Genomic DNA, 14,710 nt, shown 5'->3' with positions numbered 1-14,710 from the left:
GGTACCTCAAACATCCTTTCAAAGTACTACCACACTGAAAAGATTTTAAAACACACAAAGGTTTATAACTTTATGTCTGTGCACTTGTGTTGTTTTTAAACTACACACTGTATTAGCATTATATATTCTTCATGAGAACTCATTTGATACTTCACAATTTCATAATGTAAGAGCTAATTATTTCATTATTTAATAATTCAAATGCACTACTAATGCTGTTTCTTTTTGTCAAGAGATATGTTACCAGAAATATTTCTACATATCATTCACATCATGGAAAAGTAATTCTGATGCAAACCTATTTCTCTCATTGAATACCAAATTTTTATGACAGCAGCTGAGCAGAAGACGTCTAAAATGCAGCTTCTTAATCCTATGTATATAATGGTGCAGATACTTAATTCTATCTAGCTTCTTATAAGTATGCTATTAGAAGTAAACCCTTTGCAACAAAATTTGCAACAAATTACCACTACATGGATCTCCAGAGTTGTTCACAAATATTAATGGCGAGCTTTACTTGTAAATGCCAAGAGTTTACTGTGGCATCACTAACATGCCGCCCTTTTATAACAAAATTTTTTGCTATAAAAAGAGAAAGACAAAACTTTCATTGGTGTTCTACTGTAAAAAGAAAGCAAAGAAGGCGAAGACAGACTTTAATATTCCAAGGTTAATACAATGTGATCATTTAATACATGTGTTACAATTATTTCAAAAGCATTAGTTTATACCTTTTTGTTACTAAACAAAGATAACGGCAAAAACCTCAACTGAAACCACATATTCACAGTGGAGAGAGTTCACAGTTACTGAGTTACTGTTATGCTTAAACACCTGCTCTTAATGGCCAACTTCTGCAGAGTGAAGCAGTGAATCAATTTGGAAACTTTTAAACAGAAGTACATTTGCATCTTAATAACCAACAAATTACACACTAAAAAGACAAAGGTCAGTTGTGGGTCAATACTATATGCTGATTTGGGTCCAGTAGATGGAGAAGTGTTTGTATCTAGACTTTAAATAAACACTAAAATTAATTTAATTAAAATTTCAAAAATGCAATAATTTCTGCTTTCATAAACACTTTACAGTTTAAAGACAAAGAAAGGGATTATTTGAGAATAGAAAAAGTTGGCTAGGAAAGGCATTTAAAAACAGCCTTTTTCCTTATTCTACTTAAAAAGGATATAATAATAATGGTTCACAGAGCAAAAGAAAAAGGTGAACTCATTTTATGTAAAATTTTTTACCTAACAAGGTCCTGAGAAAAGGCTTCTACTGGGTTATTCAAACACTGTGCTGCACACTGTAAACAGTCACTAAATGTCTGTAGAATAAAAAATATCCAAGCCTAGTTTTTAAGAATAAAACCATATTTCCCACTAACAGCATTATAATTTCATTGACATTAACATATTTAGATTGACAACTGAAAGACAAGATTCAGAATGAGATGATTTGTATTCCAAGTTCAGCTCTGACATTTACAAGCAAGGTGATCTTGGAACAATCACTGCAAAATGGAGCTGACAAAACACGTGCACAACAAACTCAGAGAGCTCCTTAGATCAAATTAAATAATTATGTGAATATGATTATTAATGAAAGCAATGTTCAAGTGTGGATTGTTATTCAAATGGTAATGGTAATGGCTTTTAACTTTTCAACACTGACAGTCAATTCATAGGAGACGCAAGGGACCAATGAATGAATGAACATACAACATACCAGTTTGACTTAGTTAGTAATGAGGGAAATGAATAAATTACATACCATTTTTTGCTGATTATACTGACAAAGATTAAAAAGAAAATAACGGGGGGGGGGGGGGGGGGCGCCTGAGTGGCCCAGTCAGTTGAGCTACTCAGGTCATGATCTCACAGTTCATGAGTTGGAGCCTAGAGCTCACTGCTGACAGCACAGAGCCTGCTTCAGATCCTCTGTCCCCTTCTCTCTGCTCCCTCCCCTGCTCTCATGCATTCGCTTTTTCTTTCTCTCAAAAATAAACATTAAAAAAAAAAAAAAAAAGAAAGGGGAATGGCACTCTCACATACCACTGATGAATATATAAATTGGTGCAACCTTTCTGAAATGCAATTTAGCAATATGAAACAAAAGCCCCCAAAAGCACACACCCTTTCGGCCAGTAATTTCATTAAGACTTTGCCTTATGAGAATAATCCAATGAGTAAGAAAAAAAAAAAAAAGAAAAAAGAAAGAAAGAAAGAAAGAAAGAAAGTTTAAAAAAAAAATGGAAATAACTTGGGGTGCCTCAGTGGTTCAGTCAGTTAAGCATCCGACTTCAGCTTAGGTCACGATCTCACAGTTTGTGAGTTTGAGCCCCACATCAGGCTCTCTTCTTTCAGTGCAGAGCCCGCTTCAGTTTGTCTGTCCCCCTGTCTCTTCCCCTCCTCCACTGCCCCTCACTCTCCCTCTAGAAATATAAATAAACTTAAAAAATATAAAAATAGAGGGGCACCTGGGTGGCTCAGTCGGTTAAGCATCTGACTTCGGCTCAGGTCATGATCTCAAGGCTTGTGAGTTTGAGCCCCGAGTCAGGCTCTGTGCTGACAGCTCAGAGCCTGGAGCCTCTTCAGATTCTGTGTGTTTCTCTCTCTCTGCCCCTCCCTGCTCACTTTCTCTCAAAAATAAATAAACATTAAAAAAATTTTTAAAAATATATAAAAATAGAAATAACTTAATGGCCAATATTAAGAAAGTATAATGCCTATTTAGTAGATAACATAAAACAGTCATTTAAAATGGTTGCAGAGATATTAAGATAAGAAAAGACATTCATCACAGAGATTAAGCTAAACAGTAGGTTACAAAACAGCATGACATTTTTATTAGAAATATATACATATATTTTTTACATACACACACACTTGTATATATACCAGATGTCTTCCTAGGCAAAATTCTGCTGCTAATCTCTATGCCGTTTCCTTATCTGTATTTTCTAATTTTTCTATAATGAGTATTATGGCTTACATTTTTAAAAATGTTTTTTATTTATTTTTGAGAGAGAGACAGAGGGTGAGTCGGGGAGGTGCACAGAGAGACACACACAGAGAGACAGAGAGAGAGAGAGAGAGAGAGAGAGAGGCATTGAATCTGAAGCAGATTCTAGGCTGTGAGCCATCAACACATAGCTCAATGCGGGGCTCAACCCCACAAAGCATGAGATCATGACCTGTGCCAAAGTCGGACGCTTAACCAACTGAGCCACCCAGGCACCCCAAGGCTTACATATTTTTTAAAAGATTATTTGACAAGGCTCAAAATACACATCAAATTACCTTCCAAATTCTTGATTGTATATTGAGGGAGCTTAAGTTAGAACACACCTGCATTTGTGGTCATGAAGCGTATCAGTGGCTACTAGATACCATTTGACAACAATTTTATCTCAGAAACAATGAATATATTGCCAGCTTTACAGAACTTACTTTTTGCAAAATGACCCATCCCACAATCCATGTAGTTTCAGTATGGCTGTTAATCCTTGAGCTTCAATTGTGCTATTTCAACAAAAGTAGACCCATGACCCAGACCTGGCCCACTTCTTTCTCCACTTGTCTAACTGAACATGTGGGCCAAGCAGGGTCAACCAAAGCTCCTCCAGGGAATCTGAAATATACACGCTAAAAAAGAAAAGTTCCCTCTCTTCTTCTGATATAAGAATTATAAGGCCAATATAGGGTATTCTGCTACCATATAGAGCCAAGAGATGGAAAAAGGGTGACTAGATCCCTGACACCATCATGTGATCCCCTGAATCCAGATATGTTTGAAGCCACACTACTCCAAACTTTTCAGTTATGTGAATCAACACATTCCATTTTTTGCCTTAAGCTATTTTGAATAGGGTCGCTATCATTTGTAATCATGAGGCCTACTATGGCATGGATAAGGCAAAAACAACTCTTCACAAAAAACCTGCTCTCGTAAGAGAAATGTAACATGAGAAACAGAAAATAAGAATGTAAATATTTGAGTATGTGTTTACTAATGCCTCTCTAAGACCTGTGCGTGTGTCTGAACTACTGAGTTAAGTGCCAAATGAGTCTCCTGCTTCTACTATGCCCCTCTTCAATCTATTGACTCAGCAGTCAGGACAAACTTTCTAAGATGGTAAGTCAGGTCATGCAATTATCCACCAAATCTCTAATGGCTCCTTACTGACATTTCAAATACACACCCAACGCCCCAGTCCTTGAGGGTCCACATGATCCAGCCCCTGTTTCCCTTCTGACTTCATCCCCTACCACTATCCCTTGCTTAGTCTGTTCCACTTATAAAACTGGTCACCTTGCTGTTTCTTAAACAACCACACCTTTTCCTGCCTCTACCTGGAATGATCTTTTCCCATATATTCATATGATTGGCTTCTTCTTGGATTGAGACTCAAGAGCATTGTCTGAATGTCATGCCCTTAAAGAGAACTCTCTGAACACCTGAGTTGAAAGAGCTCTCCCTTGCTACCATCACCCTCTTTCTTCTTACCCTATTTTATTTTTCTTCGTGACATTTATCATTACCTGACAGTATATATGTATTCACTGTCTTCTCTCACTAGACTATAAGCCCAAAGAAGGCAGGAGCCTAGAACAGGATCAGGTACATATATTTGGTGGGTGGGGGAAGAAGGAGAATGAATTGTTTGTGGCACTGTGAACTAGTATAATCCTTTCACTAAGTATCTTGACAAAACATATTAAAAGCCACAAAAATGTTCGTATCTATTGCAGAATAGGTAGTAAACTTGATTGGTTATTTTCAGACAGTCTATTCCAATTCTTTTCCACATACATTAGCCTAATCTGAGGTTTGACTTCTCCATGTCCCTAACTCAAAGGTATCAAAAGACCATCAGCTCATCACTTATCCCTCTCCCCCTACGATGCCATAGCAGAAAGAGAAATATATTGCTCACTGTTTGATTTCTTCCAAATATACAAACAAAATAATGGGAGTATAATCATCACTGGTTCAAATGTTTTATGCTACTTTAGGGAAACAACTTTTAATATAGTGAATTGTACATATGACTAAGAAGATGATATTTGATTCAAGGCACATTTTAAGCCAAAATATGCTTGCTATTTGAATGTTAACCATCTTGTGGTTCAGGATAACTTTTACCTCCCCTTTTTCCTAAAGGAGAAAAAAAAAAAATCAGGATAATATCCTATAAGAAAATTCCCTATACACAGACTAAAACTTTGTTTCTTCTTTCCCCCCAACAGCACTTTAACAAATATGTAAGTCTTAGATTAAAGCCTACTACTCCTGATAATTTATCCTAATGAAATTAATTAAATTATAATGAAACAAAATCTATATCTGCTTACAGCTACTTACAGCATGTCAAAAGCAAAGTTAATAATAGGAAAATAGAGATAAATAATTAAGGTGGTTGTTTTTTTTTTTTTTTAATGTTATTCTTTAGATGTATAACAGGCAGTATTTGGAACTGCCTGGCTTACAAAAGACCTTTCCACACAATAGAATGCTGGCTCTTCCTGGTCACAATTAACTAAACCATTAGTAGACATCACACTTGAGCAGTGTCAGAGGTCCACCCCAAGGAGTTTGGAATTGGAGCTCACGTGGGCAGACAGGATCTGCCAAGCTGCCTCCTTCCTTTCCTTCACACCTCTCTTTCTCTGAACAGGCTGGCTCTGTAACACATATATTGAGATGCTGCCTGGAAAACTAAGGAGCATGATTTGCAGAGAGAGAGAGAGAGAGAGAGAGAGAGAGAGAGAGAGAGAGAGTATGAAGCAGATGCACACAGACAAGCAGAGTTAATAAATGGAAACTAAACACTGCTTCAGTTCCTGGTAGATTTCAAGTTCCTGTACTCAGATCTTTCTGAGGGCCCACTAAATTCCTACTCATAAATTGTTTGAGACATTCCAGTATCTTTATAATAAATTCCCTTTTTAAGGTAGCCTAAGCTGGCTTCTGTTACATGCAATCAAAGATTCCAACATGACAATCTGGGAACAGTAAAGCAATTGTAAGTTATTTCCCTAAATGTTGTAGTATTTATTTTCTAGCATAATCCTCACATAACTGGAAACAAATCCATTGATACAGCCTGACAATAAGAAAATAACTTGAAAGGAAGTAGATTCAGAAATGATAGCCTCAAGCAGAGGAAACAAACTGAATAAGTTCTCCAAAAAATCCAAAATCTAATGTCCCCTCAGGAATCATCTCATGGAAGATAGCAAGCTTCTTTTGAACAATATCCAGTATACATATTCCCTTATGTCCACAAGAAAAAAACTGGGCCAAAGAAAACAGTGATCTTCTAAGTAAAAATCTCCAGCAAGCACGAAAACAAATTTATTACAGTACCAAAAAAGGAGAGGGGTGGGAAACTTTCTACAGATGGAAATTTTGCAGCTGTTGAGACGACACAACTTGGCAGCAATTTATAAGAATGCTACCGTGTCCAGTAGAATGCTATATTCAACAGCACTAAAGTTTACTATCTTGCTCTATGCATAAACAAAAACAATTATAAATTAATGCCAGTAAAATGAACTTGCTTAATTAGAATAGTGAAGAAAATGTGCATAGGGAAAAGTACAACTCACATTAAGAATATCACGTTTAAAAATTTACAAATACTTACATTTTTTGCCGTCATGTCAAACTGTATTCGATTTAAAATTCTGTAAAGCCATTAAAAAACAAACAAAAAACAAAAACAAAAAAACTTCGTCTTCAATAACTCCTTAAAAGAACATCCTGTCAAAAGGGGAAAAGAGAGGGAACAGTAATATAATAACAATAATAATAGGCAATGTTCATGTCATATTTACCAAGTGACATGCATTGTTCTTTAAGGGGATCATTTAATCTTCACAACACTATGAGACATATACCATTTTAACCCTCATTTTCCAGATAGAAATTTGGGCTTACAGAAGTTAAAAAATTTGACCAATCAACTCAGCTAACAAGTGATAAAACCTGGGCTTTGAAATATCATACTATGTTACTTTAGTTAATGCAATGAAAGAAACACCAAGGCTTATTGGAGAAATAGCCAATTCCAGAGCTGGGGCAGGAGATGTACAAGATATGACTAGAACATTTTATTGTACAATAAGGAAGAGCTCAAGAAATGATGGAGATATATCAAAAGTATACAGGAGCCAGCCTAAAGGGCCTACAACTGGACAATCTGGAACAACTGAGCGCCAAAGTATACAGTGACAGTAACAGATTATGACTATAAACTCTTTGAATAAAGTAACAATCCAGGACTGCATACTGATAAAAAGCAGATTAAACGAAATAATGAGGAAGAAGGGAAAGCTCTTCTTTGCAATTCAATACCAACTAGTAAATAGAAAGGAATAACGACGTAAGAAAACCACCAATTTGTAAACATCATAATAACTGATTAGACAAGGATCATTATTGGATACTACAACTAGTGGGTGAAAGTGGGTGAGAAAAAGGATATTTACACAGTCTTGAAATATCACCCCACAAAATACCTACTAATTCAAATTTCACAGTGAAGAAACCTGACACACACCACATAGCCAAAGTAATCAAACCTATCAAATAACCACCAACAGTGGCACAAACCAACATCACGCGTCTCCACAAGTGCACTGAGATGGATATAATATCACTTCTGAGGTATTTCCATCCAAATGCATAACCTAAATCTAATCATGAGGAAATATCAGAGAAATTTAAATGGAGGGTCATTCTATAAAATAACAGGTGAACTTTTCAAAAATGTTACTGTCATGAAAGAAAAAATAAAAAAACTTGACTAACAGTCCCGATTTAAAAAGACAAAAATCACGTAAAAATTAAATTCCAAGTAGGATCCTGAAGTGGACTCTGGACCAGAAAAAAATACTTACTATGAACACCATTATTAGGGCTACTGGAAAAATTGAAATAGAGTCCACAGACTGGATAATAGTATTGTTTCAGTGTTCCATTTCCTGCTTTTGATCAGAGGACCATGGGGTTTTTTTAGGTGGACGTGCTTGTTTTTAGAAAACATACACCAAAATATTTAGAAGTGGAGAGGTATGATAGCAGCAACTAGCTTTCAAATGATGAAAAAATATATATAATCTGTATATAGAGATAAAGTGGGAATGATAAAACAAATGTGGCAAATGTTGGCAACTGGTTAATCTGAGAAAAGGGTATTTAGAAGTTATTTGCCCTACTTTTGCAACTTTCCTCTTATTTTACCATCATTTCAAAATTAAAGCTTTAATAAAGAAATTTAAGGGGAAGGAAAAAATAAAATTTAATTTGGAAAAGACCATAAGCAATAGGAGCTTGAAGAAACAGGAACTCCAAAATGTCCATCTCATACACTAGAATTGGAATCTATAAGTAAAACTTTGTGGGCAAAAAAAAAAAAAAAAAAGTATTCTTACTTTTCTTATTTTTTAACTTTTTAAAAATGTTATTTATTTTAGAGAGAGTCCACGCACACAAGAGCAGAGGAGAGAGACAGAGGGAGAGAGAGAATCCTAAGTAGGCTTCACGCTCAGCACAGAGCCCGACATGGGGCTCCATCCCACAAACTGGTGAGATCATGACCTGAGTGGGAAACATGAGTTGGACACTCAACCAACTGAGCCACCCAGACACCCTGAGCATGGATTTTTTTTAATTTAGGCTCAATCTCAGCTCTGACACTTAGCTGTGTGACCTTGAACAAAGTGACTTAACCACTTTGAGCTTCAGTGTCCTCATTTGAAAAACAGGTATACTGAGTTTTTCAGGGTTATGTTAAGCAGTAAATTAGGTACAATCTGTCCAAATGAAAATCATCAGATCCACCAAGTTAATACACCAAATTTTATTCATAAACACTGAACATTCCTAATCACAAAGAGTCAATTTTATTTATTTTATTTTAAAAAAATTTTTTAATGTTTAGTTATTTTTGAGAGAGACAGAGACAGAGTGCGAGCAGGGGAGGTGCAGAAATAAGTTCTGGGAGACACAGAATCTGAAACAGGCTCCAGGCTCTAAGGTGTCAGCACAGAGCCCGACATGGGGCTTGAACTCATGAACCACGAGACCATGACCTGAGCTGAAGTCGGACACTTAACCAACTGAGCCACCCAGGCATCCCACGAAAAGTCAATTCTAAATATTTCTAAGATTACCTTCTGACCTATTGAAATGTATTTTTTTATTCTTTTTTTTTTAACGTTTATTTATTTTTGAGATAGAGAGAGACAGAGCATGAATGAGGGAGGGTCAGAGAGAGAGGGAGACACAGAATCTGAAACAGGCTCCAGGCTCTGAGCTGTCAGCACAGAGCCCGATGCGGGGCTCGAACTCACAGACCGCAAGATCATGACCTGAGCTGAAGTTGGACGTTTTAACCGACTGAGCCACCCAGGTGCCCCTGAAATGTATTTTTTTAATGTTTATTTATTTTTGAAAAAGAGAGAGACAGAGTGTAAGCGGGGGAGGGGTAGAGACAGACAGGGAGACCCAGAACCCAAAGCAGGCTCCGGGCTCCAAGCTGTAAGCGCAGAGCCCCACACAAGGCAAGGCTCGAACCCACGAACCACAAGATCATGACCTGAGCCGAAGTCAGAGGCTTAACTGACTGAGCCACCCAGGTGCCCCTAAATGTACAACAAAAAATAAGGAAGGGTTTTCCATTCAAAGTTCCTGTTAAATTTTAGAAACCTGCTAGATCTAAGGCAGATATTGTTGCCTATCCAGTATCTTTCCCTCTTCTTCCTTAGGAGAAGTTGAAGGTGGCAATATGCCCAACTAAAGAAAAGCACTACATTCTCACTCTCCCTTTCAGATGTGCTGACTGTATGACATAATCCTGGTCAGTGAAATATAAGCAGACATCATTGGGTTGAGCTACCAGATTCAACTAGTAAATGTCCTTTTTCCCTTCTCCCATTTCTTCATTCCAGAATATGGTTGTAATGGTCAGGATTGCTTCTAGCTTCATTACAATATTCAGTATTCAGTATGGTACTATATTTCCTAATGGCTGGGCTATTGAGCAACACTGTGATATTCACCCAACTAAAAGAAAAAATCTAACAGAGCGTTATTATTTCAGCACACAATAACAAGTGGCTACCAATAAAATACTTCTTAACCACATTAATTAACTTTAACTTAATTTTGTTTAGTATTCCCTTTGTATCCTCTCACCAGAACTAAGTACAAATTAAAACCTCTAAATGTTACCTAAATGATAAATGTTTGAAACAGAGCCAAAGCACATGGATTTCTTGAGTAAATTTACATTAACATCTCTGTGCCTCAATTTCTTCATCTTCAAAATAGTAATAAATAGCACTTAATTCAACAAGTCAAGATAACACATGGCCTAGCACAGTGTAAGCCCTCAACGTTAGAGAAAAAAGTAGTTTGCTGTTTTCTCATGACAAATTAAGGTTTCTTCTTCCAAAGTAAATAATACATAATTCACATGTAGTAGAAGTAAAAAATACCACACCATAAATCTAGTTTAAAAAGGAAACAATGTGTCTAATTGTGGTTGAGAAAAACTGTCCTAAAATTAACAAAAGTAGGCAATAACTTTATTCATTGATTTATTTATTCATTCAGTAAGCACTGAACACTATGTGCAAGGCACTAATCTAGGCACTGAAGACATCGTAGTAGATGAAAGAGCAAGCATAAACCTTCAAATGTAATTTAAATTATGTAAAATTACATTAAGAAAAATGTTATAAAAAGAAATGGGATTATGATAGAGATCTGCCTCATTCAATTAAAAATGAAGAAGTATGCTATACTGCCTTTGAGAGCGTACAGCCTTTGATTTAAAAACACACATCTCTAATAAAAAAAATTTTTAATACTAGATAAATAAATAAACAAACAAACAAACAAACCACATTTCTAGGGCACCTGGGTGGCTTAGTAGGTTAAGCGCTGACTCTTGGTTTAGGCTCAGGTTATGATCTCACAGTTTTGTGGGTTCGAGCTCTGCATCAGGCTCCACGCTGACAGTGCAGAGCCTGCTAGGGATTCTGTCTCCCTCTCTCTCTCTGCCCCTCCCCCACTCGCACTGTCTCTGTCTCTCTCAAAATAAACTTTTTTAAAAAAGTAAATAAATAATAAATAAAAATGCACATTTCTAAGTATTTTTAAAGCTTTTGCTTTTAAACATTGTCTTCAATCTAAAATTTATTTGCAACATATGATTAAAACCAAGTATCTAGAAAGTAAATACACATGGCACTGAATATTTCAAGAACCTGCCATCTTTGGTGGCACTGGTGATTTTCAAAGATAAACCAGTCATGTGCACTAATGCATTATGTTTTATCCTAGCTCAACAACTGTATACTTTTTCTTGTCACTAAACTCTTCAGTTGGTTAAAAAATAAGTTGGATTTCTTCTTCCAGCTTCATGAACACATTATGTAAGCTCAAAAAGTCAATCTTTGTGACCTCACCATCTGCCATGATCTCTTGTCAGTTTCAAACAATGCAACTCCCACAGATGGTCTCAAAATGCAAATCCTTTTCCTTCCCAATCACAATTAGCAGCTCTGGCCACAAAGCCTTTTAAAATTGTACAGCACTAATCAAAATAAGGAGAAGGAATAATTATGGATAAGTCTGTAGGATTAACATCACCTAAATCTGGGTATGTAGACTTTCTAACACTGCTGAAAAAGAGGCTATGAAACAATTACATTTCAGCAAAGGCAGCATATTTAAATGAAGACATTACTAATTTTTTTTTTTTTTTTAAATTTTTTTTTTCAACGTTTTTTATTTATTTTTGGGACAGAGAGAGACAGAGCATGAACGGGGGAGGGGCAGAGAGAGAGGGAGACACAGAATCGGAAACAGGCTCCAGGCTCCGAGCCATCAGCCCAGAGCCTGACGCGGGGCTCGAACTCACAGACCGCGAGATCGTGACCTGGCTGAAGTCGGACGCTTAACCGACTGCGCCACCCAGGCGCCCCAAGACATTACTAATTTTAAAAACATGCCCATGTTTCAAAGTCTGGAGAACATACAAAACAATAATCAAATATCTAAAGAAACAAATAATCAGCCATGATCCCACCTCTCAGAGGCAACTACAATAAGCTTTGGGTATAACATCCTTCGGTGTTCTCTTTCTGTACTCTGACTCCCGTAAGTGGTATTAATGAGAAGATATTTTCATACAAAGTGGTAGTGTGTAACTCTTTCTTAGGTGATGAGCATTTCCAAACACTCTCCTAAATGCTTCACAGGCATGATTTCATACCATTCATACCACAACTCTATCAGATAAATATTATTACATGTTTAAGATGACAAAACTGAGCTTTAGAGAGTTGAAGTAACTTGCCTTAACCAACTGTGTAAATGGCAATGCCGGTATATCAACCTGGGATCTCAGACCAGTAGACATGTTCTTAATTATTATGCTAATTTCCATAATATATCTGACTTGAGATATAACAGATTCTCAAAATATAACAAAATATGCAATTACTATTACAATACATGTATACAAAAGGATAATTTACTACACCAACAACATCCTTGAAAGTTTCATATGGCACAGGTCACATATCTTTGGGTCAGGTTTTAACCTTTTTTAGTTCTTTCTCTTTTTTAATTTCAATATTAAATTGAAATTTTCTTTATTTTTGAGTACATAAGTAAACTTCATTTTTTTTATAGCTACATAGTATTCCTTTACATCATTGTACCATAATTTATGATATAGTCCCCTAGCGATGGACATTTAGACTTCTTAAGGCTACAAACTGGTGTCAGTAATCACATTTTAATGACTCAATCCTTAATGTTTGATCTGGTCTCCGACTACCTCTCCATCTCTGTGTTGAGTCACTTCCTCTCTGTGATCTAATTCTACTGGTCTTCTGTCAGTTCCTCAAAAACATGCTCCTCCTGCCTCAGGGCCTCCACACACGCTGTTTCCTCAGCCTGAAATATTCACCAAAGTTAATTCCTATCCTTTAGATTTCTTCTCAATGTCACTTCCACAGTGAAAACTGTCCCTCTCCTGCTACCAGACTAGGTCAGGGTCTCCCTCTATTTACCCTCTCGTACTTTCTTCTTTCACAGACACACCAGCTTCTCATTATCTATTTATTTGTGCGATTATCAGAATGTGGCCTATCTCTGACAACTAAAGTGTAAGTTTCATGAGGACAGTGACCCTATCTGTTCACTATTATATATACCCAGTGTCTGGTACATGGTTGGAACTCAAGTGATATTTGTTTTTTGTTTGTTTTAAAGAAAATATTTATTTGATGAATTACATACTCAATATTTTATTTTTTTCATCCTTTAATAGCATGATAATCTTGGAGCACCTGGCTGCCTCAGTCAGAAGAGCATGCAACTCCTGATCTTGGGGTCGGTCGTGTTGGGTGTGGAGACTACTTAAATAAATAAATAAATAAATAAATAGAATGATAATCTCATTTAACAATGACTTGAAAGCAGAAAATGAAAAGATTTTTAACCATATACCACATTTACACCTCTGAAATGTCATTAAGCTATATAGGATAATTTTGAGTGACAATTTTCTACCATGAACAGAAAGGTTTTTTTGGATCCAGCAGTGTATTTGTGTTTCATTAATTTAAGTTATAAGAAAAATATTTATAAAAGGGCACATTTAATTTCACTAATTTTTAAGGTGAAAACAACAGTACACAAGAGAAAAATCTGAAACACACTTTTACCAAAAGCTACTCTTCCAAAGAACCGTCAACATTTTACAAAGGAAAAGAGGGGCACCTGGGTGGCTCAGTCGGCTGAGGGTCTCACTTTGGTTCAGGTCATGATCTCCCGGTTCATGGGTTCAAGCCCTGTATCATGCATGCTCTATGCTGACAACTCAGAGCCTGGAGCCTGCTTCAGATTCTGTGTCTCCCTCTCTCTCTGCCCCTCCCCTGCTTGCAGTCTGTCTCTCTCTCATGAATAAATAAACATTAAAAAAAAATCTTTAATTAAAAAAAAGGAAAAGAAAATTGGTTTTATGTTCATTGCTTATTTTTTAAGTTGAAAAAAATTTTCCAGTGTTACATAAGCTTTTATTCAGGATCCTGAGCAACAATAAAACCTGATTAATACTATAAGCAATCAATAACAACTTTTAACAGTCTTCTACAGACATGTAGTGAAATGATGAATAATGTTGTCTCAGCGCTACTCATTCATTTACTTATTCAATAAATACTTACTGAATGTCTGCTGCATGTCAAACACTAGGCTGAGCATTAAAGATACTACGAGAAACAATAACAGTCCCTGCCTTTGTGGAACCTACATTTAGGCATTAAACATGCATTTTATAATTAACTACTTTATGACAATTACTGTAGGTGCTACTACAGTAGGCAAAAAAGATGCAAAGGAAATATGTACACTAAAGGACTGGGCCTCCAGTGGTTTTAGAGATTTCTTTCAGGAAGTGAAGTCTGAGCCAAACTCAACAAACAAGCAAACTTTGTAAACCAGAGGCAAAGACAGAGGGTACAACACAGCCCGAGGGAACAACCAGCAGCACAGGGAAATGAATGCTCATGGGAAGAAAAGCCTATGGGAAGTTGCAGAAACTGAAGGAAGATCTAGGTACCTGAAAACATAGGGCAAATGGGAGGGCTGCTAAGAGATGACACAAAAGCCAGAAAGA

The 14,710-nt window shown here is 36.5% G+C and overlaps 1 protein-coding gene across 5 annotated transcripts in view; it reads right to left on the bottom strand.

The window, feature by feature from the left end:
• TFDP2 (transcription factor Dp-2) overlaps positions 1 to 14,710 on the bottom strand; it is a 188,741-nt gene that overhangs the window by 124,268 nt on the left and 49,763 nt on the right. For 3 of the 5 annotated variants that reach the window (XM_060638831.3, XM_060638832.3, XM_060638833.3), the window contains exon 2: positions 6,656 to 6,771. In XM_060638831.3, the coding sequence (XP_060494814.1) occupies positions 6,656 to 6,670 (15 nt within the window). In that variant the 5' untranslated portion in view covers positions 6,671 to 6,771. Of the gene's footprint in view, positions 1 to 1,253; positions 1,331 to 3,455; positions 3,528 to 6,655; positions 6,772 to 14,710 lie in introns of all 5 variants that reach the window. The other 2 variants (XM_078432283.2, XM_078432282.2) reach the window with 2 other exon arrangements.

The sequence above is a fragment of the Panthera onca genome, chromosome C2, assembly GCF_046562875.1.
Source record: "Panthera onca isolate mPanOnc1 chromosome C2, mPanOnc1 haplotype 2, whole genome shotgun sequence".
NCBI lineage: Eukaryota > Metazoa > Chordata > Mammalia > Carnivora > Felidae > Panthera > Panthera onca.
This window is presented reverse-complemented; position numbering and strand designations above follow the sequence as displayed.